This window comes from Alnus glutinosa, chromosome 2 (genome assembly GCF_958979055.1).
Source record: "Alnus glutinosa chromosome 2, dhAlnGlut1.1, whole genome shotgun sequence".
Lineage (NCBI taxonomy): Eukaryota > Viridiplantae > Streptophyta > Magnoliopsida > Fagales > Betulaceae > Alnus > Alnus glutinosa.
In genome coordinates this window covers 9,000,385-9,025,813 of record NC_084887.1, presented here as the reverse complement: position 1 = coordinate 9,025,813, position 25,429 = coordinate 9,000,385, and the positions used below count along the sequence as shown (strand labels likewise).

The following is a 25,429-nucleotide window of genomic DNA, read 5'->3' as shown; positions in this document are numbered from 1 at the left end:
GGTTGTCCTGCTTAAGTGAGGATTTACAATCCAATATATAAAGAAGTTAGACCCAAGGACAACCAGCAGTCATTTTATTGGCTATGCAGTCAACTCCAAAGGATTTAGGTTTTATTGTCCTTCTAATAATACTCGAATTGTTTAGTCTATAAATGCAAAATTTTTAAAGGATCTTGAACACAGTGGGAGTGCTTATCCTCAAATGATTGAATTAAAGGAAGCACAAGAGTTGATTGATGCACCTTTATCTAAAGGACGTTTGATTATGCTAAAGGAAATCCAAATAGATTGTCTTGAACCACAATCAATTTCAGAACAGTCAACTCATGAGGAACAGGGTTCATAATGAACCTACTCAACCCCCTCCAAATGAGGAGGAAGTAGGATTAAGAAGATCTTCTAGAATAATTAGACCAGCAATCTCTAGTGATTATATTGTATACCTCAAAGAGTCCGATTTTGATGTTGGGCCTAAGGATGATCCAAATTTATTTTCACAAGCCATGAGTGGAGAACACTCCACATTATGGTTAAATGCCATGAAGGAAGAAATGGAATCCATGGTTAAAAATTAAGTCTAGGATCTTGTTAATTTATCAAAGGGAGCTGTAGCCATAGGCTGCAAATGGGTTTACAAAACCAAAATGGATGCTTCTAGTAATGTTGAAAGATATAAAGCTAGACTTGTGGCAAAGGGTTTCACACAAAAGGAAGGCATTAATTATCATAAAACCTTCTCTCCAATATCCAAGAATGATTCATTTAGGATAATCATGGTATTAGTAACTCATTTTGATCTAGAGCTACATCAAATGGATGTGAAAACAACCTTTCTGAATGAGGATCTTGAAGAAGAAATTTACATGAAACAACTTGAAGGTTTTGATGATAACACTCAGAAAGTTTGCAAACTAAATAAATCTATTTATGGACTAAAACAAGCCTCCTGTCAATGGTATATCAAATTTCACAAAGTTATTTCCTCATTTGGTTTTATTGAGAACTTTGTTGATTAATGTATATACCTTAAGATCAGTGAGAGTAAAGTCATATTTTTAGTCTTATATGTAGATGATATTTTACTTGTAAGATGTGATTTAGGTTTGTTGCATAAAACCAAACAGTTCCTTTCTCAAAATTTTAAAATGAAGGATTTGGGTGAAGCCTCTTATGTCATTGGCATAGAGATTCACAGAGACAAAAAACAAAGAATATTAAAACTATCTTAAAAGGCCTACATTGAAAAGGTTTTGGAAAGATTCAGAATGAAGAACTGTTCGGCTTCTGTAGCACCTATCATTAAAGGAGACAAATTCAGTAATGATCAATGTCCCTGAAATGCATTGGAACAAGAGCAGATGAAGAACATTCCATATGCATCTGCAATTTGCAGTCTATTGTATGCACAAGTTTGCACTAGACCTGACATTACAATGGCAGTTGGAATGCTGGGTTGATATCAAAGCAGCCTAGGAATGGAACATTGGAAAGCTGCAAAGAAAGTCATGCAGTATTTGCAAGGAACCAAGGACTACGGTTTGACATTCAGACACACTGACCATTTGGAGGTGGTTGGGTATTCAGATTCAGGTTTTGCTGAATGTGTAGATAGTAAAAAATCTACTTCAAGGTATATCTTTCTCTTGGCTGGAGGGGCTATATTTTGAAGAAGAAACATGCAAACTATAGTTGCTACATCTATAATGGAAGCATAATTTATTGTGTGCTATGGAGCTACTACACAGGCACTATGGTTGAGAAATTTTGTTGGTGGTCTCAAAATTGTCGATTCTATAGCGAGACCTATCAAGATCTTTTGCGATAATCGTGCTGCCATATTCTTTTCTAAGAATAATAAAAGTGGAAGCAGAAGCAAACATATCGACATCAAGTATCTTCGTGTGAGAGAGAACATCAAGAGGAATGAAGAGCTCATTGAGCATATCAGTACTGAATTGATGATTGCGAATCCTACGACTAAAGGTTTACCGGTAAAGCTGTTTAAAAGTCATGTGGAGCATATGGGACTCATTGATTCATTTGTACCTAGTTCTTTCTAATTATTCTATAGACATCAAGTTATTGTTAATAAAGTTTTGTGAACATTTGTTACATTATCTATGTGGATAAAATTAAAGTTGCACCCGAATAACTTATGAGAAGTTTATTTATAAAGTTTGATTGCTCATATAGTACTCATTTAGGGAATATTTTATATGTAATACATGGAAGTGATGACTTATTATATAAAGTTTTACCGCCATGATTCATTTGTAGTATTCCTTATGTGAGTGGGAGGATTTTATGAATGGTTGGAATAAATAAAGTGATAATCATATTGAAGAACCGGACATCATAAGGAATTATATGTGTTATAAGGGCCAAGTGAGAGAATGTAAGAAATTACATATTTGTCCCTTAGACACATTTAATTTGTTGTAATGGTTGGAATTTAAATAATTACCGTTAATAATTATCATAACGGTAATTATTTAATATAGAGATTTAATATGATTTATCCCACATTAAGTTTTATGATAAAAACGGTTTTTGTATTAATATTCTGATTTATTCTCCTTGATGGGAGGAGAATAATCAGCTAACCAATTGATGACGAGATCCCTGGTCTACCTATATAAAGAACCATGTGTATCCATCTATTAGCACACTCATAAGCATAGGTCAGAAGAACTCTCTGAATTTTATTTTTTTCCAGAATTCTTGGTGTAGCAAAAAATTTTATTCGTTTCGCTTGAACAAAGATATGGCTGGAGGTATTTATAATTCCGCTGTTTATTTAATTTAGATTATGCTTACAGCCTCATAAGCCACTCTGCTGCACTTATCGGCGTTTTAGCTCTTCGACATCACTGGCCGCGCCTCATTCCTCCTTCAACAAGCTAGAGCATGGTTCTCACGCGTAGGCGCCGAGTCTCGTGCTCCACCAGATGCTGAAGTTGCTGTTTTTTTGGGGTTTTTTTTTTTTTTTTTTTTTTTTTTTTTTTTTTATATGGGTTTATCTTGATTTGTGTTAGTGCCTATCTTTTCTACAATCTCAGATTCAGACTCTAACTGTGCTTCCACCGCCTTAGCCTCCTCCCAGTGATTGTCGTTGTTCCCAAGTAGGGGTACAAATAGGCTTGCCTTAATCTGTGGCGACCTTTAGCTTCCGTAACCACCTTTTGCGACCCATTGAGAGGACCAGATCACTTGTTTGACCAATTTCCTATTATTTGTAATTATTTCAGCATTGTGTTAGTTTAGTTTGGGTCTATTATTGGGGAGCCCACCACTTTTTCATTTATAGGATCGTCCACTTCTTTTTCCTTTCAAATCAACAGTACGTGAAAAATTCATTCCCCGTAACTCTTTCCTTATTCAATTAAAAATAAGTAAATAAATAAATCTTTATACTGAACTTCAAACTACATCAAAGTGTCAACAATTTTATATTTCCTCGAAGTAAGTGCATTCCGATCAATTTACAACTCTTGTTAGTTAATTATACAGCCCGTACCCTTTTCACACCAAGCGCAAAAAGATAGCTTGAATAACTCACCACTTGACTCAACTTGATTTTTTATTCTTGAAAAACTAAATTATTTATGTTTAAATATTAATTAAATGGTTAAATTTATCTTTTCTTATTAACTTAAGCTTTTAAGATCGTGGTGACTTAATATTGTAACTCTACTTAAGATTGGCTCTACATATTATGTGTGTCTATATATATACACATTCAATTAGAATTTATGGCTCGTTTGAGAGTGTAATTTTTTGAAAAATTTTGAATACCGAGAGAATTTGTTTTTTAAAATTATGTTTGGATAGTTTAAAAAACTTGAGACAAAATTAGAAAAAGATTAGCAGTATTTGAAAAATAGCAAGTCACCCAACCATGCCATAATGTCCTACATGACATTACACATAGGGGTATACATTCGGGTGGATATTAACCGTTCGCACCCGTTATCTACACATGCGAATATGGTTAGCCAAAATCACTATTTGTATATGCGGATGCAGATAGTGGTTAACTTTTAAAGTATGCGGATGCTGGTATTAAACGCATTCACATAACTTTTATATAGAATATATATTTTATATATTATATTTAATAAATTCACCAAAAACACATTGTTTTGGTGTTTAATACCAATATGATGTCGTTTTGAAATAGGTAAAGGTTATGTCTACATTAGTTTGGTTGATTGTGTTGCTTTCTCGTGCAACACTTGGACAAAAAAAAAAACAAAAGTAATGTGAAATTAATATGTTTTCAATGTTAGAGAATATATTGATACCGTATATTACGGTACTTTCCATATATTGGAGGATTTGATTTAATCCTCATTAATTGTAATTGATTATAATCAAATCATATTTGAAGACATTCAATTCTAATTTGATTATATTCTCTCTACATACCATTTTGTATTATCTCTATATCCCTATAAATAAGGATCATTTGTATTGTAAATTAATCAAGCAATAAGAACAACAATGTAGCCCTTTGGGCTTTAGTCTGTGGACATAGGTCATAGACCGAACCATGTAAAATCTCTTGTTTCTCTTATTTTATTATTCCGCATTTAATTTCTTTTAGGTTTTAGATTTCTTTCATGGTATTAGAGTTAAAGGCTAACGCTAGTGTTCGATCCAACGTGCTGTGAATTTTTTATTTTTTATTTATTAATATTATTCTGTTTTATTACCTTCTCCGTAATAGTTTGCAAATCTCATCATCATAGATTTTGCATATTTCGTTTGAGAAAAACAAAAAAATACTCCATTGTTTTGTTTTTTCTTCATGGCAGAACCTGTTTTTGCTTCTCTTTTTTGTTTTTCTTCATTTCCCTTTGGTTTGTGTTTTGTCAAACAAGTGGTGTGCGTGAGTTGGAGATAAGTTTTACTCCAACCCACGCCACCTGTGTCTCATTTGGAGACAAAACAAACCAAAATCCCCTCGCTTTGTTCTTGATTTTGTTTTGATTTTATATATTAAAAAAAAAATACTCTCATACACAATAATCATTAGATCTTCCTCCGTCACTGTTACTCTCCACAAGGCCCAGCCAAGTTTCACCCTTCACAGCCGGGCTCGGTCTCTCTGCCGTCGTCCACGTCTCATATCCGACGCCTCCTCCTTCGGTTGTGCAGGCCCAGCGTTGGCGCTCACTCCTCCGGCCATCCATGGTCCGTCGCAAGTAGAGCTTTTCCTCACTGTCATAGTCACCACCTTACCGCTCCTTCGCCAGCCGTCCATCAGGCCCACCGTCCTCTTCAAGGTTGCGATCACATCTGCTCTTATTCCTGTCACCTTCTTGTAGCTGTTGTTGGTAAAGACGATTGTTGCCCCTATAGTTGTTGTTTAGAGAAAAGGTGTGAAAAAAAAAAAAAAAAAAAAAAAAGGTTTGTGCGGCGCAGTTAGTCTTTCAAGTTTCAATAGGGGTTAGGGTTGTTCATGTGTAATGATGATCTTTATGATGAAGAAAAAAAAAAGAGAAAAGTACACATAACCCCCTCAAACTACCACATCATTGTCAATGTACCCCCCAAACTATCAATTGTGTCAATCTCTCCCCTTAAACTACAAGAAAATGTCAATGTCCCCCTAATGACAGAAATGCCCTTCATAAAATTATTAAAATAAAATAAAAACTAAAAAAAATCTAAAATAACAAAAATTTTTCCAAAAAAATAAAAATAAAAACTGTTTTTATTTTTTTTTAAATAATAATTTTCAGTTTTTTTTTTTCCTTTTTTTTTTAATTTAATAAAAACAGGTTTTTTTTTTTCATTTGTTTTATTTTTTTAAAAAAATAAATAAATTTCAGTTATTTTTTGTTTTTTCGTTTTTTTTTCTTTTAAAAAAAATGTTCTTTTTTGTTTTTTAATTTAATAAAAACTGGTTTTTTTTTTTCATTTGTTTTTTTTTTTAAAAAAAAAATAAATTTCAGTTAGCTTCTTTTTTTCTTTTTCTTTTTTTTTTTTCGTTTTTTTTTTTAAAAAAAATAAATTTCAGTTATTTTTTGTTTGTTTTTTTTTTTTTTTAAAAAAAAAAACAAATTAAAAATTTTGTTCTTTTATTTTAATTTTTTTTTCCTTTTTTTTTTTAAATATATATATATATATATATATATATATATATATTATGTTTTTTAGTTTTAGTTTTAATTTTTTGAATTAATGAGGACATTTTTTGTCTTATTCAAAAAAAATTAGGGTTATTTTTGTCTTTTTGTTGGTCTTAGGGGGGACATTAACATTTTTTGGTAGTTTAGGGAGGGACATTAACACAATTGGTAGTTTATGGGGTACATTGACAATTGAGTGGTAGTTTGAGGGGGTTATGTGTACTTTTCCCCAAAAAAAATGAGGGAAGATAAGTGGAAACTGAGAAAATAAAAGAAAAGAAAAAAAGAAAAAGAAAAAGAAGAAGGCCAAAGTTGCCCATATTGTTTTGGCCCTTTGTTGGCCTATTACTTGTATTCGGCCTTTGTGGTATTTTTTCAAGTCCAGGCCCATTTGAACCCATTATTAGCTTCTTATTTTGGCTCATAGTTGGCCTATATTATTTTGGCATTTGTGGTATTCTTTAAAACCAATGCTCATTTTAGCCCATAATTGGCTCCTTTTTATTTGGCCCATAGATGGCCTCACCTTTCTTTTCTTTTGGCATTTGAGATATTCTCTAAAACTCATGCCCATTTCAGCCCATAGTTGGCTCATTTTCTTTGGTCCATAAATAGCCCATTATCTGTTTAGCTTTTGAGGTACTATCCGTAACCTCGCTACCCAGGCTCATTTAGCCCACAATTGGCTTGAAGAATAAGAAGATGAAAAAGAAGAAGAAGAAAAAGAAGAAGGAAGTCGAATAAGAAGAAGAAACATTTAGCCCAAAGTTGGCTCGAAGAAGAAGAAGAAAGTTGTTCTCCAAATTGGGTTATATTCGACCCAACATTTAAAAAAAAAAAAAAAAAAAAATTCAAGATTTCAGAATCTTCCACATTGAGTTTGCAGGGGATGTTAGAGAATATATTGATACCGTATATTATGGTACTCTCCATATATTGGAGGATTTGATTTAATCCTCATTAATTGTAATTGATTATAATCAAATCAGATTTGATTTGATTATATTCTCTCTACATACCATTTTGTATTCTCTCTATATCCCTATAAATATGGATTATTTGTATTGTAAATTAATCAAGCAATAAGAGCAACAATATAGTCCTTTGGGTTTTACTCTGTGGACGTAAGTCATAGACCAAACCACATAAAATCTCTTGTCTCTCTTATTTTATTATTCCGCATTTTATTTCTTTTAAGTTTTAGATTTCTTTCATTCAAAATATTAGGTCTTTAAAAAAATTAAAACAAAGCCAAAATACTAAAAATCAACCTAAATTATTTTTAAAATGATTTAAAATATGCTATAATAGAGATCCAAATAAGGGAAAAAATGCTAATTACCTAATACGCAGATAGTAGATAATAACCGCAATAACTGCACGGATATGGGTATAGTAAAAACATGATGGGGATGCGGATATGGTTATCTAAAAGTGATATCCTATTAGACTTATGCTTTAATGAGAAGTAGAATTATAGTTTTTTTTTTTTTTTTTTTATCTCAAAATAGAATCTCATTGAAAGAAAAGAGCTAAACTTGCTCTGCTACAATAACAGACTGGATAGGGGGAGGGCACATCTCCCTCCAGACCAGTGAATCATTACAAGACAAAGCAAATTTTGCTAACAGATGCACGCCTGTGTTTGCCATTCGCTTAACATGTCTAACCTCTGCAGTATTGAACCTGTGGAATAAAGCCTTTGTATCATCAATTAGAGTTCCCTTCTAGCTCCAATCCGGCCCAGTTTTTTACAGTGCTGAAACTACCTCCATAGAATCTCCCTAAAAAAAATCATGTTTTAGAACCCCCACTCACTACTAAGACTAACTCCACACCCAGCACCCAAGGCTTCTCCTATCGACGCCTCCACAAGAATTGGAAAATGCCTTGTAGATGCTACCACCACCTACCCATTTGAATCTCTCACAACTAGTCCCACCCCTGTGATGCCTCGAGCTCGATCAATGGCCACGTCCCAGTTGAGTTTTAAGATTCCCGGAGGGTGGGGGGGGGGGGGGGGGGGGGGGCTTCTGCCATTTAGGAGGTTGGAGAACAGGTTGGGCAACCCCCTCCAGCCCACCCTTTTGTGCTTCGAGGAAGTCTATCAAAACACTCTTGGCTTGCTTGGTCACTGTTGCTGGGGAAGTGAAAATGTTATTAAAAAGCACAGCATTCCATCTAAGCCAAATTGATCGGGCCACCAAGAGGGCTTCAACCAGCTCTTCACCTTCCAACTTTTCAATAAGCTGCTCTAGAAAACCCACCCCATCCCTTTCCTTAAGCACCATTTTTTGGAGCTTCCTGCTAGCCTCCTGCCATACTGCCACAGTAGCTAGACAGCTCCACATGACATGGAAAATTGACTCGGGTGTAGAGTTGCAAAGAGGACAAGAGGGGTTAGTGAGAATACCTTTACTATGGAGAAAGGATTTTGTGGCCAGAATTCCATGGCATAATTTCCACGTGAAGTGCTTTAACACTGGTGAGGCTTGCAACTCCCAGATCAACTTCCACAATCTTTCTAGTTCCTTGGCCCGAGAGCTTTCTCCCCTTTCAGTTCGACTTCTTTGCATTTCCATATGGTAAGCGCTACGAACTGTGAAGAATCCTGATTTTGTGCCCACCCATACCAGCTTGTCCGGAGCTTTGAGAGGACTAAGGGGCAGACTACAAATCATATAAGCCTCTGCTTTGGCAAAGCTAGAATGGATCAAAGTATAGTTCCACCACCCAGTTGTCAGATCAATAAGAGTACTGACTTTGGCCAACAGATCCATACTCCCACAAGGTGACTGGATCTTATAGGTAGTAGGTTTTGGAATCCATTTGTCCTGCCAAATCTGAATGTTGTCGCCATTGCCCACCTGACACATGAGTCCCCTTTCCAACACTTTTCTAGAGTTCAAAATGCTTTGCCAAGCGTAAGAAGGTTTCCTGCCCAATTGGGCCTGGAAAAAGGATCCTTGAGGAAAATATTTCTCTTTTAGGATCCGTCACACCAAAGAATCTTGAGCCTGAATTATGCGGCAGCCCTGCTTTGCCAAGAGAGCCATGTTAAAGACCTCAATATTGCAAAACCCCATCCCTCCTTTTGACTTAGGCAAACCTAATTTGTTCCAGCTCATCCACGAGACCTTGCTTTTGTTTGACTGATTTCCCCACCAAAAGCGCCCCATCATTGAATTTAAGCTTCTACACAGAGTTTTGGGGAGCTGAAAAACACTCATTGTGTATGTCGGTATGGCCTGCACCACAGCCTTGAGAAGAATCCCTCGACCCGCTTGAGATAGGAACTTCTCCTTCCATCCATCTAGCCTTCTTTGAACTCTATTAAGGAGTTCTTTGAAAGTGCTCACCTTTGCCTTACCCACTAGAGCTGGGAGACCAAGGTATTTTTCGTAATTTGTAGAGGCTGTAATGCCAATATTCGAACATATAAGCTCTCGAAACTCCTTACCAGTGTTACGGCTATAGAAAATTGTTGTCTTGTTGTTATTGAGATTTTGTCCCTAGGCCTGTTCATATAGTCTTAGTAGTTGCAAGAGATTCCCCCACTCCACAAAATTAGCTCTACAGAAAGTAAACTATCATCTGCAAAGAACAGGTGACTCAACTTGAAACCCCGGTATGTAATTGGAACCCCTGTAATCTTCTCTTCCTGTTCGGCTGTCCTCAAAAGAGAACTCAACCCTTCTGCACATAGAAGAAAAAGATAGGGGGATAGAGGATCCCCCTGTCTAATACCTCTAGAGGGTATAATCAACTCATCTGGCTGCCCATTAATAAGAATTGTATAGGTCACCGTGGACACACATCTCATAATTAGAGAGATCCATTGTTGCGCAAACCCCAGTTTCTCCATCACAGCTTCAAGAAAATGCCACTCTACCCTATCATACGCCTTACTTATGTCCAATTTGACCGCCATATATCCCTTCTTCCTTTTCATTCTCGTGTGCATAGTATGTAGTGCTTCATAGGCCACCAAGATATTATCTGTGATCATTCTTCCTGGCACAAAAGCACTCTGGAATTGGGATATTACTTCAGGCAAAACTCTCTCAGTCTATTCGCCAAAACTTTTGCAATGATCTTGTACAAGACATTGCATAAGCTGATCGGGCAAAAATCAGTTACAGATGAGGCTGACGAAGTCTTGGGAATCAATGCAATGAATGTAGAAATAATGGAAGGGTCGAAATTACCCTTACTGAGAAAATCTAGAACAGCATACCTTATAGAGTTTCCCACGATGCCCTAGTGATGCTGGAAAAAACAAGCCTCGAAACCGTCAGGTCCTGGGGCATTCAAACGATGCATTCGTTTCAAGGCGTCATTCACTTCTTCAGCTGTGAATACTTTCGCCAAATTAGCATTCATTATAGGGGTCACCCTAGGGGTTAAACCAGAGAGACACTCAGCCACACCAACCGAGCCACCAGAGGAGAATAAATCTTGGAAGTACCCAGTGAAAGCTTTTCCTATTTGTCCCTGTTCCTTCCACAACCGCCCTTCCGAATCTCTAATCTGCCCAATGTGGTTACTCCTGCGTCTCTTTGTGGCCCATGCATGAAAAAAAAACTAGTATTGCGATCACCCTGCACATACCAGTTTCTTTTTGCTCTCTGCTTCCATTTCAGATCCACCATCTCCATAAGTTTATCAATGTCCTTTTGAATTTGATTAATTTCCTCCAAATTTGCTGGGCTCTCCACTCTTTGCAGCCTTTCTAGTTGTAGAGTAAGCGCCTTTATGTTCCTACCGATATCCCCATATTTACTAGAGCTCCATCTAGAGATAGCATCCTTACAACCGGTCAACAAAGCCTGTACTTCTCCCAGTGAACAATTTTGGACATCCCCCCCTGCCATGTATTTTGACTAATCTCTGCACTTTCCTCATCTACATTCCAATTGGCTTCGAATTTGAAATTTCTGGGTTGCTTCCTTATGGTATTGCTATCTTGCATTTGGATCCACAAAGGCAAGTGATCTGAGCTTTGGGTTGGAAGGACTGTAACCGACACCTCAAGGAAATCCCGACACCATCCTGATGTAGCCAGAGCCCTGTCTAATCTTTCTTTGACAAAGGCTGATGAAAGTCTCCGATTACTCCAGGTAGGTATACTTAGCTCCTTTGTATCCGAGGTCCCCCAATCCACATGATATTAGAGAATCACGAAAACCCCGCATTTGAGAAGCTAGTCGACTATCACCCCCATATTTCTTCGAAAGATCCGTGATCTCGTTAAAATCTCCACAACACAGCCAATCAGGGAGATCGAAGGTGCTCAAATGATTAAGCAGCCTCCAAGAATCCGCTCTTTGGGCTCGATCCAGGTGGCCGTAAAAACCCATGAATTTCCAAGCAAAATCTGAGTTTAGTTGAGTAATTTTGGCACAGATGTGACGTGGAGAGTAGTTGATAATCTCCACCTTCGGAGCATGTTTCCAAAAAAATGCCAGCCCCCCACTTCTCCCTATAGGGTCTACTGTGAACATCCCTTCAAATCCCATCTTTATTCTTAAAAGCTGAAGCTTTTCATTTCTCATTTTTGTCTCAATCAGAAACAAAAATGTGGGTTTCTTGTCCTTCACCAGATGGCGAAGATTACAAACTGTGCGAGGAATCCCAAGCCTCCGACAGGTCCAGCTTATGAGATTCATGGCGATTAGTGGGGCTGCGACGCAGCCTCCGCCAATACATGCACAACCGCCAGGGAATCATAGTCATACCTTGACTCCTTGAAAGGTTGAGTGATTTCTCCTTCCTCCAATAGTGCTTCATCAAAACGCCTTTTCTCTGGTAACAGTTTGGGGAGCTCCCCTCCCCGTAACTCCGGTACATCACCCCTAGCCACCCTCTTCCAATTTTTGACACTACTTCCCAATACAGCCATCCTTGAACCGTTACCCGAGGAAAGAATAGCATGGACCACCACCATTAAACTGGATGCTTGCTCGAGTGGAACAGACGATGGTGTAATTGGATGGGTGGGTGTTCCTTTTCTGAGTAAGAAAACCATCCGCTCTAGCTCTACCCTATAAATTTATACAATATACATTAGTTTGATGTAACTCAAGTGTTTCAAGTGAGAGAATCCATTTTCTGGTGTACACAATTAGATCAAGATTCAAGAAAGATTTTGTTGCTATAAATTATGGTATGTTCTTTATAATTTATTATGAAAATCATGATAGTTAAGATATTTGAATTTTTAAAATGTTATGTAGGTTTATTTTATATATATATATATATGTATGTGTGTGTGTGTGTAGATACCAAACAAACAACAATATTCGTCTATAATCTTATCGAACACAATAAGAACAACATATAAATTAAGAAAGGAAAAAAAAAAAAAAAAAACCTCTCAAAGTTATCTGAGGTAACTGGTAACCTATAAGTTTTTTTTTTTTTTTTTTTATACAATTCGATCAAATTAAATGATAACAAAATTCAGTTATCAAGAAAAAGTCAAAATAATTGATTATTGGATATAGAACGCGTTTTTAAATTTGGATAAATTCTGATGAGCAAGAAATTTTGCTTATAACAGATTTGAAGTTAATTAATTAGCATTATTAGCCTTTATTGACCCGCCAATAAGTTATTTGCTCTGTGTATTCAATTTAAACGATAACTACAGCCATAAAGTGAAAATTATCTTATCTTTAATATAAGATATATAAGAACAATCTTATCGATTTTATGAAAGGTATTTAAAATTTAAATAACGTTGTAGATTGATCGATACACCACTCTTTTACAATTTGTTGGCATATCTGTAAATTTAATGGCACGAAAATAAATGACAAAAATTACGTTTTGTTTTGTAACATAAAACAGCATTAAGAAAGAGAAGAAAGCCCATTTAAAACGACATTTCCAAAGCTTTGATGACCTTTGAGTCTCTCGCATGGCGCGACGTGTAGCAACCCTCATTCGCTGAGACATAAATTAAAGCCTCTCGAAACGCATACAAAATTTATGCCATTTTGCATGCATGCTCTCTACAACGGTCACCTCCTCACAAACCCAGCCCTCGAGAGATCTATATATCCCTCACCGACCTCACCTTCGTTTCTCATCCCAGCTCTCTCTCTCTCTCTCTCTCTCTCTCTCTCTGTTGTAGTCGCAGAAACAGTTGGATATACAAGTACTTGGAGTAGTGAATATTAATGGGGTCTAAAAGATTTCTTGGTGTTCTGTTTGTGATATTAATGGGGTTTCTCAGCACATCTCAAGCTTACAATTTCTTTGTCGGTGGCAAAGATGGCTGGGTATTACACCCTTCTGAGAAGTACAATCACTGGGCTGAAAGAAATAGGTTTCGAGTCAATGATACTCTCTGTAAGCCCCCCTCTCTCTCTCTCTCTCTCTCTCTCTATATATATATATAAAATCATTTATGTTTTTCCTTTTTTTTTGGTTGGAAAAATATACATTATAACCTGTTTGAGATTACCGGATTAAGATCCTTTACAATTTCTTTAAAATTGTAAATTTTCAAATTATGTGAATTTAGGTCGTTTAATGCATCGAACGACATGAAAAATATTACATATTAAAAATGTGGCATGTTAACCATAAGAATTGAGTATATTTTTATTAGGTTCTTAAATTTTATGTCGTATAAAAGCTCTGAGTCTATTCAAAAGTGAATAAAAACTCTTTTGGAATGATTTTTTTTTGGTGCCTCGATAATATATCATATCTTTAATATGTATTATTTTTTACGCCGTTTGATGTAAAAAATAGTCGTAATTCACATAATTTGGATCCTAATCCGAGATTGTGTAAAAGAATTTAAAAAGTACTTTTATTACCTAAAAAACAGTGTAAAACAAAAATGGATCTGTTTGGATTTTTTTTTTTTTTTTGCTCTTAAAAATGCCAAAAACTTGTTTTTGAGAAAAGTTTAAAAATAAAGTTTTTTTTTTTCCTCAAAAGCTCTTTTTGAATATAAAAACTTTATTTCCCAACACAATTTCATACTCACTTTTAGTCCCCAAATTACCATCACATATTGTCCTTCAAACTTTAAAAAGAAACATGAGCAAGTGTGTTAAATTAAACACTTTTACATTGTTTTTTCCTTCAAATTAATAAAAAGGGTCACCTTTGGTATTAAAAAAATAAAAAATAAAAAAATCATTTTTTCAATGATATAAAAGTTGATTTTATATTTTTTGAGTTATGGGTATTGATTCTTTCTTCATATTGGTGTAGCTTTCAAATACAAGAAAGGATCTGACTCGGTCTTGGTCGTGACAAAGGAACATTACTATGCATGCAACACCACCAGTCCGATGCAGACCTTAGCAGACGGCCACTCAATCTTTACGTTTGGTCGTTCGGGTCCATTTTTCTTCATCAGTGGCAGTGGCAAAAACTGCCAAAAGGGCCAGAAGCTCATCGTCGTTGTATTGGCCGTGCGAAACAAAACTCGCCACTCTTCTCTGCCTTCTACTTCTCCCGTGCCCGAGCCATCTGCGTCGCCATCCCCGGCCGCTGACACTCCGGCATCGCCTGAGAGCCCGAAAGGAGAGTCACCAGGTAGTGGGTCACCTAAGCCCAGTGAGAGTCCGTCGGATTTTGAGTCTCCGTTACCATCTCCATCAGCAAAATCTGGTGCACCTGGTCGTGCAGCTGGTTCGGTTGGGTTGGCTTTGGGTATTAGCATTGGAGTGAGTGTGGTGTTAAGCAGTTTTGTGGGAATGGTTTAGAGACTTTGGAATAATGGAGCCCCAAATAGTGTTTGATTTTGAAGATTTTTCTATTTTTGCTTGGATGTTTAATTCATATTATTTCGTTTCTTTAATTTGGTTCATAAGTTACTAGATAAATGCTCTTGTTTTTTTTTTTTTTTTCAAAAACTAATGTTTAAATGGATTTTTTTGTTCTTAGAGCATATGCATGCTTTTATTTTTCAAGACCAACATGTATTTTTTGGCTTTCAAGAGTAATGATATCCTTATAATTCCTCTACTATTTGTTGACGCGTGTTAACATATGATTAAAATCACATTAGGAACTAAAAATAATTTTAATACCCTCCAATTATATACTGACATGTATTAATAAATTATAAAAGAATAATGGGTTTAACATTTTTATTGTCTTTTTTCATTAATGAGTTGCCTTTTACAATTTATTAATACGCCTATATATATATATCATCAAGACTTGAGAGGAAGAAGTTATTCTCCCTATTCACAAGTGGGGTATAGGCGTGTATGTGCTCTTGAAATCAAAGTGATTCTTATTTAAGCCATGTTAAAGAGGATAGAGTTTGAATTTAGAAAGAATTACAATTTTGAGCACAATGTGACAAAAACGGAATTAGTAATTGCAATTTACATTAATATAGGACAAAGGCCATATATATAAGGGCAACTTGCATAGATCTTTGAATATAATTTTATCCAGCATCACTGGGAATGTGCTTTAAAGCATGCGTAAATAACACAAAAGCTGAAATTGAGGAAAGTTTAGGAGGATAATTTTTTGCATGATCTATAAATTTAATATGATACGAAATTAGTGGGTTTGGGTCAGTTTGAGTTGACTCAAATTAACTCATTTAATAAACAGATCAAGGTTAACTCACTTAACTCATGAGTGACTCGCGCATTAACCGGTTATTAACTGCTCTTTAACACAACAGTTGGCCCAAATATAAATAAATGGAATTAGACATATTTTAGTAATGTTAGCTTTAGTTTAACCGCGAGAAGTCTAAAGAAAGCTTCTTCATTTCCCCTTCCCCGCCAGCTACCGATAATATTCAACTAATTAAGACCTGCACCTGCTGGGTCTGCTTTTTTCTAATTACCTGCTGGGTTTTCTTGTTTGAATATACAAACTATTTCGGCTTTCTCACCTTATCTTTGATTACTTCAGCCAATTAAACCTTTTTTTTATTTTTTTTAATCTCTATTTGGTAATTATCATACCCAACTTCACTGGTATATCCGTATATATATATATATATACAAGTGAAGGGCGACTCAAAAGGTAGGCAACCAAGTTCCCCTGTTTTAAAAAGGCCTCAAAAAAATATCAAGGCCCTTTATACGTAATTTACCCAAAAGAAAAGAAAAAGGAAAAAAAAAAAAAAAAAAAGTTGAAAGGCTTAGGAAAAATAAAAGAACAAAAATTAGTTACAAACCGGTTTAATAAGTTGACAAGTGTCCGAAAACATGTGAGATGCACGCATGACTTGTAATAGACTTTAACAGTCTTAACTTCCTTTTTCTTTTCTTTTTTTTTCCTTCTTCTAACCCATTATTCTACTCACGAGCATAAAAGAACCATCAATTACATGATGTAAATTTTACTGCAGTTTCAATTGTAAAACAAAACGAAAACTTTTACATTATACAAAATAATTTCTAAGAAACAAACACAAGTTGAAACCAAACATATGGCTGGACTGCATCTTCTGCATATGACGCTGACGCAGTGGATAAAAATGTTTCAAAAATGGGTACAACACATTATTTCGAAGGGCCTTGATTCCTACACAACAACACCACAACAACTGTACAACACCCCCTCACATGGGAGTGGGCCTTGTAAATTTATCATTTTCCTATTTCAAAACTGCTTTGTGAAAAAGGTGAAAAAAAAAAAAAAAAAATTAGCACAAAAATTGTTCCAGACAAAAAATGTCCCTCACTATCCTCATTAGGAGAATATACCTTCTCTCATAGTGCCACCTTCTATTATCCTAAACCTTATATTTCAATTTATTTTGATGACATAAGGCACTATAATTTCTACTACGTACATTTTTTTGTTTTACAAATTAACATGACAATTCATAATTGATCAAATGGTTTGTGGTTGAAAAGTTAGCCACTAATTATAAGGAAATTAACAAGTTAAACATTTTGCTTAATCAATTTATCAATTATAAATTGTCAAATTACTTGGTAAAAAATTTGTAGGAAAATAAAAATACCCTTACCGCAATCTAAAAAATTAGTCTTGTCTAACGAATAATTGTAATGGTCAAATAGCAAATGTTGCAAGTTCAAATCCTATTTAAAGCATTGTATTTGCGATCCAATGACATAAACATTTAAGAAAATGAACCTAGCTAGACGAGGTGAGTTTGTGGGTCGGGGTTATGAATTGAGGGGGTTGACTTTGTGGGTTCCGCACTAACCATGGTAAAGGTGCCGAAGTTGACCAGGTTGGGTTATTGTTGAAACGTGAGGAGGCCAGGGGGGGCAAAGTCATACTCTAAATAATGATAATAAATTAATATTTCGGTAAGGTGGGGAAGTTGACCAGGTTGGATTTCTGATCTGTACAAACAAGGATTTTGCCAAGAAGTTTCATGGCCTTGTACGTTTTTAATTAGATTGAACGCGGCATCGGAGCTGTGGTATCTGCAACTCTCTCAATTTTTTCTACTAGATTTGCATACATAGAGCATAACTTCTTCCATGAAAGCTTTTCAAGGAGCCTCTTCCTCTAGTATTCAACGGTGGACTTACGATGTATTTTTGAGTTTTAGAGGCAAAGATACTCGCAAAACTTTTATTGCCCATCTATACACAGCTTTGCGTCGAAACGGTATCAACACCTTCATGGACGACAAGCTTAGAAGCGGAGATGAAATTTCACCAGCACTTCTCAAAGCCATTGAAGAGTCAACAATTTCAATCATTGTACTCTCTAAAAACTATGCATCATCCCATTGGTGCTTGGACGAGTTGATAAAGATCCTCGAGTGTAAAAAAATATGGAAGCAACATGTTCTGCCGGTCTTCTATCATGTAGATCCATCGGAAGTACGGAATCAAACCAATAATGTTGGAGAAGCATTCGTTAAACTTGAAGAAAGGTTTAAGCATCATCATAGGAAGGTGCAGAGTCGGAAGACAGCTCTATCACAAGTGGCCAATTTTTCCGGGAAGCTTTTGGGGAACAGGCATTTCTAATCACCTTTTCTATCTCATAAAAAAGAATTCTAAATTTGTTAAAACTTTCTTTTACATGATTAAGATCATATTTTGAAATTTAATCATTTTTAACATACAATGTATTTTTACAAATTTTGTATTGGTAGGAATGAACATGAATCTATTGAAGAAATCATTGAATGGGTGAATTCGAAAATAGTAAAAAATAGTAAAATACATACTTCCAAGATGTCCAGTATCCAAAGTCCCGACTAGAATATGTGAAGCTGCTTTTAGATTTGGAAAAGAATAACAATACGTGCATGGTAGGTATCTTCGAAACCGGTGGAATTGACAAGACAACTATCGCTAAAGCCATCTACAACTCGATTAGCTCTCTAACTGAAGGTACTTATTTTCTTCAAAACATTAGAGAAACTTCCAACAAAAAGGGTCTTATCCATATGCAAAACTCTCGATTATTCTAATTCCGATCTGTGGCTTTTCATAATGCACATTGTGCACCATATGAGGTTTTGTCCCTTTGAATTCAAATAAAACTATTTATCCTTTCATGTGATTATCATGTAACTATTATTTATGGTTGTTTTCTTAACTCAGAAAGCAGAAGCAGTGACAGCAGAAATCGATCTCTTAGTGCATTAAATAGCAAAAAACATGTCAAAGACTTGATAGACTCGAGTGAGTTCTTGACAAAATTAGAGAAAATTTCAGCCAAAAGGGTCTGATCCATTTGCAAAACTCTTGATGTTCTAATTTTGTGCCTTTTAATAATTCATATTGTGCACAATATATCTCAGGTTTTGTCAAACTATGTATCCTTTCATGTCATTATCATGTAACTATTCTTTATGGTCGTCTTCTTAACCTAGAAAGCAAAAGAAGTGTCCGCGGAAATCAAGCACTTCATGCATTGGACAGTGAAAAACAAGTCAAAGACTTGAAAGACTCAAGTGAGTTCTTGAAAATATTAGAGAAAATTTCAGTCAAATGGGTTTGATCCATTTGCAAAACTCTCGATTCTTCTAATTTTGTGTCTTTTAATAATACATATTGTGCACAATATATCTCAGGTTTTGTCAAACTATTTATCCTTTCATGTCATTATCATGTAACTATTCTTTATGGTCATCTTCTTAACCCAGAAAGCAAAAGAAGTGTCCGCGAAAATCAAGCACTTCTTGCATTGGACAGTGAAAAACATGTCAAAGACTTGAAAGACTCAAGTGAGTTCTTGAAAATATTAGAGAAAATTTCAGCCAAAAGGGGTTTGATCCATTTGCAAAACTCTCGATTTTTCTAATTTGTGTCTTTTAATAATACATACTGTGCACAATATATCTCAGGTTTTGTCAAACTATTTATCCTTTCATGTAACTATTATTTATGGTCGTCTTCTTAACCCAAAAAGAAGAAGTGTCAACGGAAATCAAGCACTTTGTGCATTAGATAGTGAAAAACATGCCAAAGACTTGATAGACTCGAGTGAGGTCTTGAAAACATTAGAGAAAATTTCAGCCAAAAGGGTTTGATCCATTTGCAAAACACTCGATTGTTCTAATTTTGTGTCTTTTAATACTACATACTGTGCACAAAATATCTTAGGTTTTGTCAAACTATTTATCCTTTCATTTCATTATCATGTAACTATTATTTATGGTTATCTTCTTAACCCAGAAAGCAGAAGAAGTGTCAACAGAAATCGAGCACTTCATGCATTAGACAGTGAAAAACATGTCAAAGACTTGAACGACTCGAGTGAGTTCTTGAAAACATTAGAGAAAATTTCAGCCAAAAGGGTTTGATCCATTTGCAAAACTCTCGATTGTTCTAATTTTGTGTCTTTTAATAATGTATACAATGCACAATATATCTCAGGTTTTGTCAGACTATTTATCCTTTCATGTCATTATAATGTAACTATTTTTTATGGTCGTCTTCTTAACCTAGAAAGAAGAAGAAGTGTCAGCAAAAATCGAGCACTTCATGCATTAGACAGTGAAAAACATGCCAAAGACTTGATCGACTCGAGTGAGTTCTTGAAAACATTAGAGAAAATTTTAGCCAAAAGGGTTTGATCCATTTGCAAAACTCTCGATTGTTCTAATTTTGTGTCTTTTAATAATGCATACTGTGCACAATATATCACAGGTTCTGTCAAACTATTTATCCTTTTAATAATGCATACTATGCACAATATAACTACTATGTATGGTTGTCTTGTGAACTTAGAAAATAGAAGAAGTCACAGAGGAAATCAAGCTCTTCGTGCATTAGACTGGAAAAAACTTGGCAAAGCAATTAATAGTTTTTTTTATTCAAACAAAAAGAAAAGATTATGTCAAAGACTTGATAGACTCGGGTGAGTTCAGAGAAGAATATGAGAAAGGCATAGTTGTGCCATATTTTGGCATTTTAGCAGCTACAAATAGCTTTTCCAATTCATGCAAGCTTGGAGCAAGGGGCTTTGGGTCTGTTTACGAGGTGATTTCAACAATATTAATTAGTATGTAATCTTCATGTAAACTAGTTTCTGGTTAGTAGTAATATCTTGAGTATGATGACTTTGGTCCCAGGGCACATTTTTGGAAGGCCAAAAAATTGCGGTGAAACGGCTTTCAAAAACCTCACTACAAGGTGTAGAAGAATTTGAAAATGAGGTGATGGTGATTTCAAAACTTCAACACAAGAATATTGTTAAGCTTCGTGGATATTGCATAAAAGGAGAAGAAAGGATTATACTCTATGAGTACATGCAGTGCAAAGGCTTAGACTCATTTATATTTGGTTGGTTTCTAAACCTAATTCTAATATCTTGCAATGCTTGATAAACTGTAACTTGTTGTAGTAAAAAATGATTTATTATTGTTGCTAAAACTGTTCTCTTGAATGGGAATGAAAACCTCGCAAGATAAAAAGCAAAGCATGTGCTTGGATTGGGAAATGCGCGTCAACATCATTTTGGGAATAGCTCGTGGGCTTCTTTATCTTCACCGTGACTCCAATTGGAGGATCATTCACAGAGATCTGAAACCCAGCAACATTCTTTTAGACGAGGAGATGAACCCCAAAATATCTGACTTTGGCTTGGCAAGGATTGTTGGAGGCAAAGAAACCCGAACAAACACAATTTACACAACTAAAGTTGTTAGAACTTTGTACGCACAATTTTCAATCCCTCAATTTTATTTACACAAAATATACAACTGCCTACCTTATCCATTGATGAATGTTGCCATGCAGTAACTATATGTCTTCGGATATCGTGGAAACCACAATCGTTGGAACTCGGTAAGCAAAATTTTCAATCCCCCAACTTTGTTTACACAAATATATAAGTGCCTACCTTATTTACTGATGACTTTTGGCATGCAGTGGCTATCGACCTCCAGAGTCTTTCTCAGATGGACTTTTTACAGTAAAATTCGATGTTTTTAGCTTTGGTATACTTTTACTTGAGATTATAAGCGGAAAAAGGAATGTAGACTTTTATAAGTCAAGACTAGCCATAGCCTTATAGAATATGTAAATGTGTTTAATTTTCCTTAATCACTACATTGTTTTGGTCATTTTATGCTTCATTCAAATTCTGAGTTTAAAATTGTCTTAGGCGTGGAGATTGTGGGAAGAAAACAAAGTATTGGATTTTATGGACCTGGGTCTACATGGAGTTTGCAATGCCGATCAGTTTGTGAACTGTGTAAATATTGGACTCTTGTTCTTACAAAAAGATCCAAATGACTGCCCCACCATGTCAAATGTTATTGCCATGCTTGATAGTGAAGCTCAAAAAGTTCCAACTTTAAAAAAGCCTGCATTTGTTACATGAAAGCAGGATATAACATGTACGGAATGAACTAATAGTAATTTTTAACAAACATGATAATGCTTGATACCAATGCAAAGATTCGAGTGGACCAAACATTTGATATCATTTCTGGTAGAGTAGCCAAGCTACTCGTAGATATGGTGCTTACTTGAAAAATCTACTATCACTACAAAAAAATAAAAAAAAATAAAAAAGAAAGAACAATTTTTTGTGACTGACATTTAGTGACGTGTCATTAGTGACGTGTCTCCAACGTCACTAATGAACACGCCACTAATGGGGATTTAGTGACGTGTCACTGTTTGACACGTCACTAAAGTTAGTGACGTGTCAAAATGACATATAACAAATTAGTGCAATTTTTTTTTTTTTGCTCTCTCGAATGTATTTTTAAAATTTTTGGCGGTTGACATGAATCCTAAACCCTAAACCCATAACCCTAAACCCTAACCCTAAACCCTAAACTATTACATTTCCATCAATCCATCAACAATTTACATTTTCATTGATCATCAACAATCACAACTATTTGAAATCAAAACACAAGTTTCAACAAACATACAATCAATCTATGTCATAGATATGAACAAATTATACAGATTAAAAAAACATAATCTATATACATATTGCAAAACAGGAACAAAAAATACAAGTACGTATTCACCAACTAAAATAAACCCTAAATGTAACCAAATCTTAGTCGTCGTCAAGATTTTCATGACCGAGCGACTGCGCAGCATGCTTCATATCATCTGCGAATGATAAAACAAACACAGTTAGCAAACAATATGATCGAATCATATCAAGTCTTAAGCATTGAGCAACGTGTGGATTTAAACAAACGTCATCATACTAAGGAAAAAAAAAAGTCATTAATTATTACCTGATCCGCTACCAACAGACAATCTCACATTCAAAAGAGGTGTGGAATTTTTGTCTGGTGCTACGGTATTATCAGTGACCACGGGCACGGATACTGACTGGTGCCACATTGACTCCATGTGGCTAAAACGGGCCATAATCTGAGACTGTGCTTCCAACACCTCATCCATCTCTGCCCTGTGTCGTGACAGCTCAGCCTCTAGTGCTCTATTGCGCTCTGCCCGCTCAGCCTACATTGCTCTCTCGCGCTCTGCCCGCTCAGCCTCGAGTGCTCTCTCGATCACACTCGAGAGATATTCTTGCGAGAAGGTGGTGTGCCTTTGATTCTGTGATCGTGCCTGTGAAGGTGTATAGTATGAACGTATGGTCCCTCGCATAGGCAAAATATTCAACCCAACCTGCCGAACTCTACTAGCGTACTCCGGCTTATTGCCTTGCGCTTGGGCGTACGCGTCGTCCGGTGTCTAGTGTGCTGTCCCTTGTATCACACTCGACGATGCAGCAGGGTTAGTTGGTATTAGCTCCGCCTTCCTCTCCTGTATGTTGTTGAAAAATAAAATATTGACTTCGAAAAGAACCAAGTGTGTGTTTGTGTGAAACAAAATATCTTAAATGCGGAATTTAAAGAAGACAAAATATTTGTTGACGAAGTGGAAACTCTGTGAAGAGAAAAACCACTCCAGGGCAACCAAACCTAGGAACTCCACTGTCCAAAAACAAAGCAGGTTACAAAGCACTCGTACTCATAAAACCTATTGCAGTAATCATACCTTTAACTATAACACGAAGCCCATCGTGAACGTTTCCCAACCAAGTCTCCAACTTGAAGGGGTCTTTGATGGATTCCTTAACCTTAGGGCCGACCCCTATGATAGACTTAACACGGACTGTTAAGCACACACCGGCAACGGCTAGAGAGCTAGCGGATTTTTGATTCTCCCTAAACACCCTTTCTAAGCACTGTGGAATTCGTTACAGAATTCATACAAATTACAAGCCTAAAGCCCTCTATTAATAGGCTTACAAAGATCCTAAATCTGGACAAATTCGGACTCTGGTTGTTGAGCATTCGGACGGAAGATTGCCTCGTCTGAACGGTCTTCTGTGACTGCCTTCCAAAATAGCGTAATTCTTTCCATAACAAATATACCTCCGGATGGTCTTCGCTATAACTCCTTTCCGCGTTCGAACGGAAATTTGAAATATTCTGAAATGCTGGACATCGTCCGGACGTGTTGCCACATCATCCGGACGTCTTGCATAAACTTCCCAAACAGTGTCAACTTTTGAAATCCAACTCCGTGTAAAAATTGGAAAAGCTTGACCTATCGTCCGGACGGTATTGCTCTGAAGTCCGGACGTCTTCAACCCAATCTGCTAGACACTGCAGGGCGTCCGGATGCCTTCAAAGGCCCATCTAGACGGCTGCACAGGAATTGGCTGTTCTGACTTGGAAATTGCATGAAATCTTCATGGATATCTTCTTAGAAACTTGTGAACATACACATAGCATGAAATGAGATGTTGTCCATATTACTTGAAGACTTTGAATAAAACTGATAATTTTGCTAAAAAGCAACCGTTACATAAAGTATTTTTGTCAACCAGAATGTATCCAATATAAAATACTAACAGTTGTATTAAATGTTGATGCGTCAGACAAATTTGCATCGTAAAGAAGTTATCACACACATAAGTAAAACAAGATATAAAAGGTGAGTAGCATACACATCTCTTCCTTATTATGTCATTTGGATAGCTTACATCCTTCCTCTTGTGAGTTTTTATGTACGCCTGTGCTCGCGTAGAAGGAGTGCCATCTGTGATAGTCTATCGAAGGAATAAAACATTAACACATGTTTATATATATATATATATACTTTTCCCTCCATAAATTTCTCTGAAAAAAAAAAAAAAAAAATCAGTGACACGTCAATAATGACGTGTCATTACTGACACATCACTAATTGTTTCTAGAAAACCCTGTGCAGCATGCACTTTTCCTCTCCATTTCTGAAAAGGTTCACTCTCTCTCTCTCTCTCCGCCAACCACCACCACTTCCTCCGACAACTGGCCACCAGCATCCTCCGGTATGATTCTCTCTCTCCCTCTCTCTCTCTCTCGACTTGTGCAAGCCGATCGAGAACCACGACCACCGGTGGTCGTGGGTTGAAGCTATAGCTAGCTTCCATTTTTTTTTCTATTGCTTTAGTGAAGAAAAAAAAAACTGTATTTTAAAATCTGTTATTGTAGTTGTTGTAGTTTTTCTTTTCTTTTGCTTTAGGGATTAAAAAAAAAATGTAGTTTAAAATCGGTTATTGTAGTTACTTTATGGTTTTTCTATTGATTTAGTGAAAGAAGAAAAAAAGTGTAGTTAATTTAAAATATGTCTATATTTTTTTTTTCATAGACAATATGTTATTGTAGTTTAGAAACAATTTTTTTTTTCTTCTATTGGTTTAGTGAAAATAGTGAATATTAATAATAAAAAGAAAAAACATTAGATCGAATATTCTTGTGAATTTTAGTTACCATAGAATTTTATATATTTATCAATATTTTTCCTTTTGGTATCCTTTTGAATTGCTTAGTTGTTTTCATAGATCAGTTTCGAATAAAATAATGTAGAGTAATTTGT

At 35.8% G+C, this 25,429-nt stretch overlaps 3 protein-coding genes across 3 annotated transcripts; all 3 read left to right on the top strand.

Moving 5' to 3' along the window:
• Positions 1–13,321: 13,321 nt before the first annotated feature.
• Positions 13,322–14,869, top strand: LOC133859553 (early nodulin-like protein 3). The gene is made up of 2 exons (XM_062294982.1): positions 13,322–13,493; positions 14,373–14,869. Exons 1-2 carry the CDS (start codon positions 13,322–13,324, stop codon positions 14,867–14,869), a joined length of 669 nt encoding a protein of 222 aa, XP_062150966.1.
• Positions 14,870–17,599: 2,730 nt separating this feature from the next.
• LOC133860263 (TMV resistance protein N-like) lies at positions 17,600–18,097 on the top strand. Its single transcript, XM_062295899.1, has one exon. The coding sequence runs from the start codon at positions 17,600–17,602 to the stop codon at positions 18,095–18,097; it is 498 nt and encodes a 165-aa protein (XP_062151883.1).
• A 1,082-nt stretch (positions 18,098–19,179) lies between these two features.
• LOC133861955 (G-type lectin S-receptor-like serine/threonine-protein kinase At4g03230) lies at positions 19,180–22,048 on the top strand. Its single transcript, XM_062297788.1, has 5 exons — positions 19,180–20,563; positions 20,656–20,866; positions 20,991–21,237; positions 21,323–21,370; positions 21,455–22,048. Exons 2-5 carry the CDS (start codon positions 20,743–20,745, stop codon positions 21,597–21,599), a joined length of 564 nt encoding a protein of 187 aa, XP_062153772.1. The 5' UTR covers positions 19,180–20,563; positions 20,656–20,742; the 3' UTR covers positions 21,600–22,048.
• The last annotated feature ends 3,381 nt before the right edge of the window (positions 22,049–25,429 follow it).

Coding starts and splice junctions, on each gene's coding strand:
- LOC133859553 (XM_062294982.1), top strand. CDS start 13,322: ATGGGGTCTAAAAGATTTCTTGGTGTTCTGTTTGTGATATTAATGGGG. Junction 13,494..14,372: donor TCGAGTCAATGATACTCTCT/GTAAGCCCCCCT, acceptor ATATTGGTGTAG/CTTTCAAATACAAGAAAGGA.
- LOC133860263 (XM_062295899.1), top strand. CDS start 17,600: ATGAAAGCTTTTCAAGGAGCCTCTTCCTCTAGTATTCAACGGTGGACT.
- LOC133861955 (XM_062297788.1), top strand. CDS start 20,743: ATGGTGATTTCAAAACTTCAACACAAGAATATTGTTAAGCTTCGTGGA. Junction 21,238..21,322: donor ACTAAAGTTGTTAGAACTTT/GTACGCACAATT, acceptor GTTGCCATGCAG/TAACTATATGTCTTCGGATA. Junction 21,371..21,454: donor ACCACAATCGTTGGAACTCG/GTAAGCAAAATT, acceptor TTTGGCATGCAG/TGGCTATCGACCTCCAGAGT.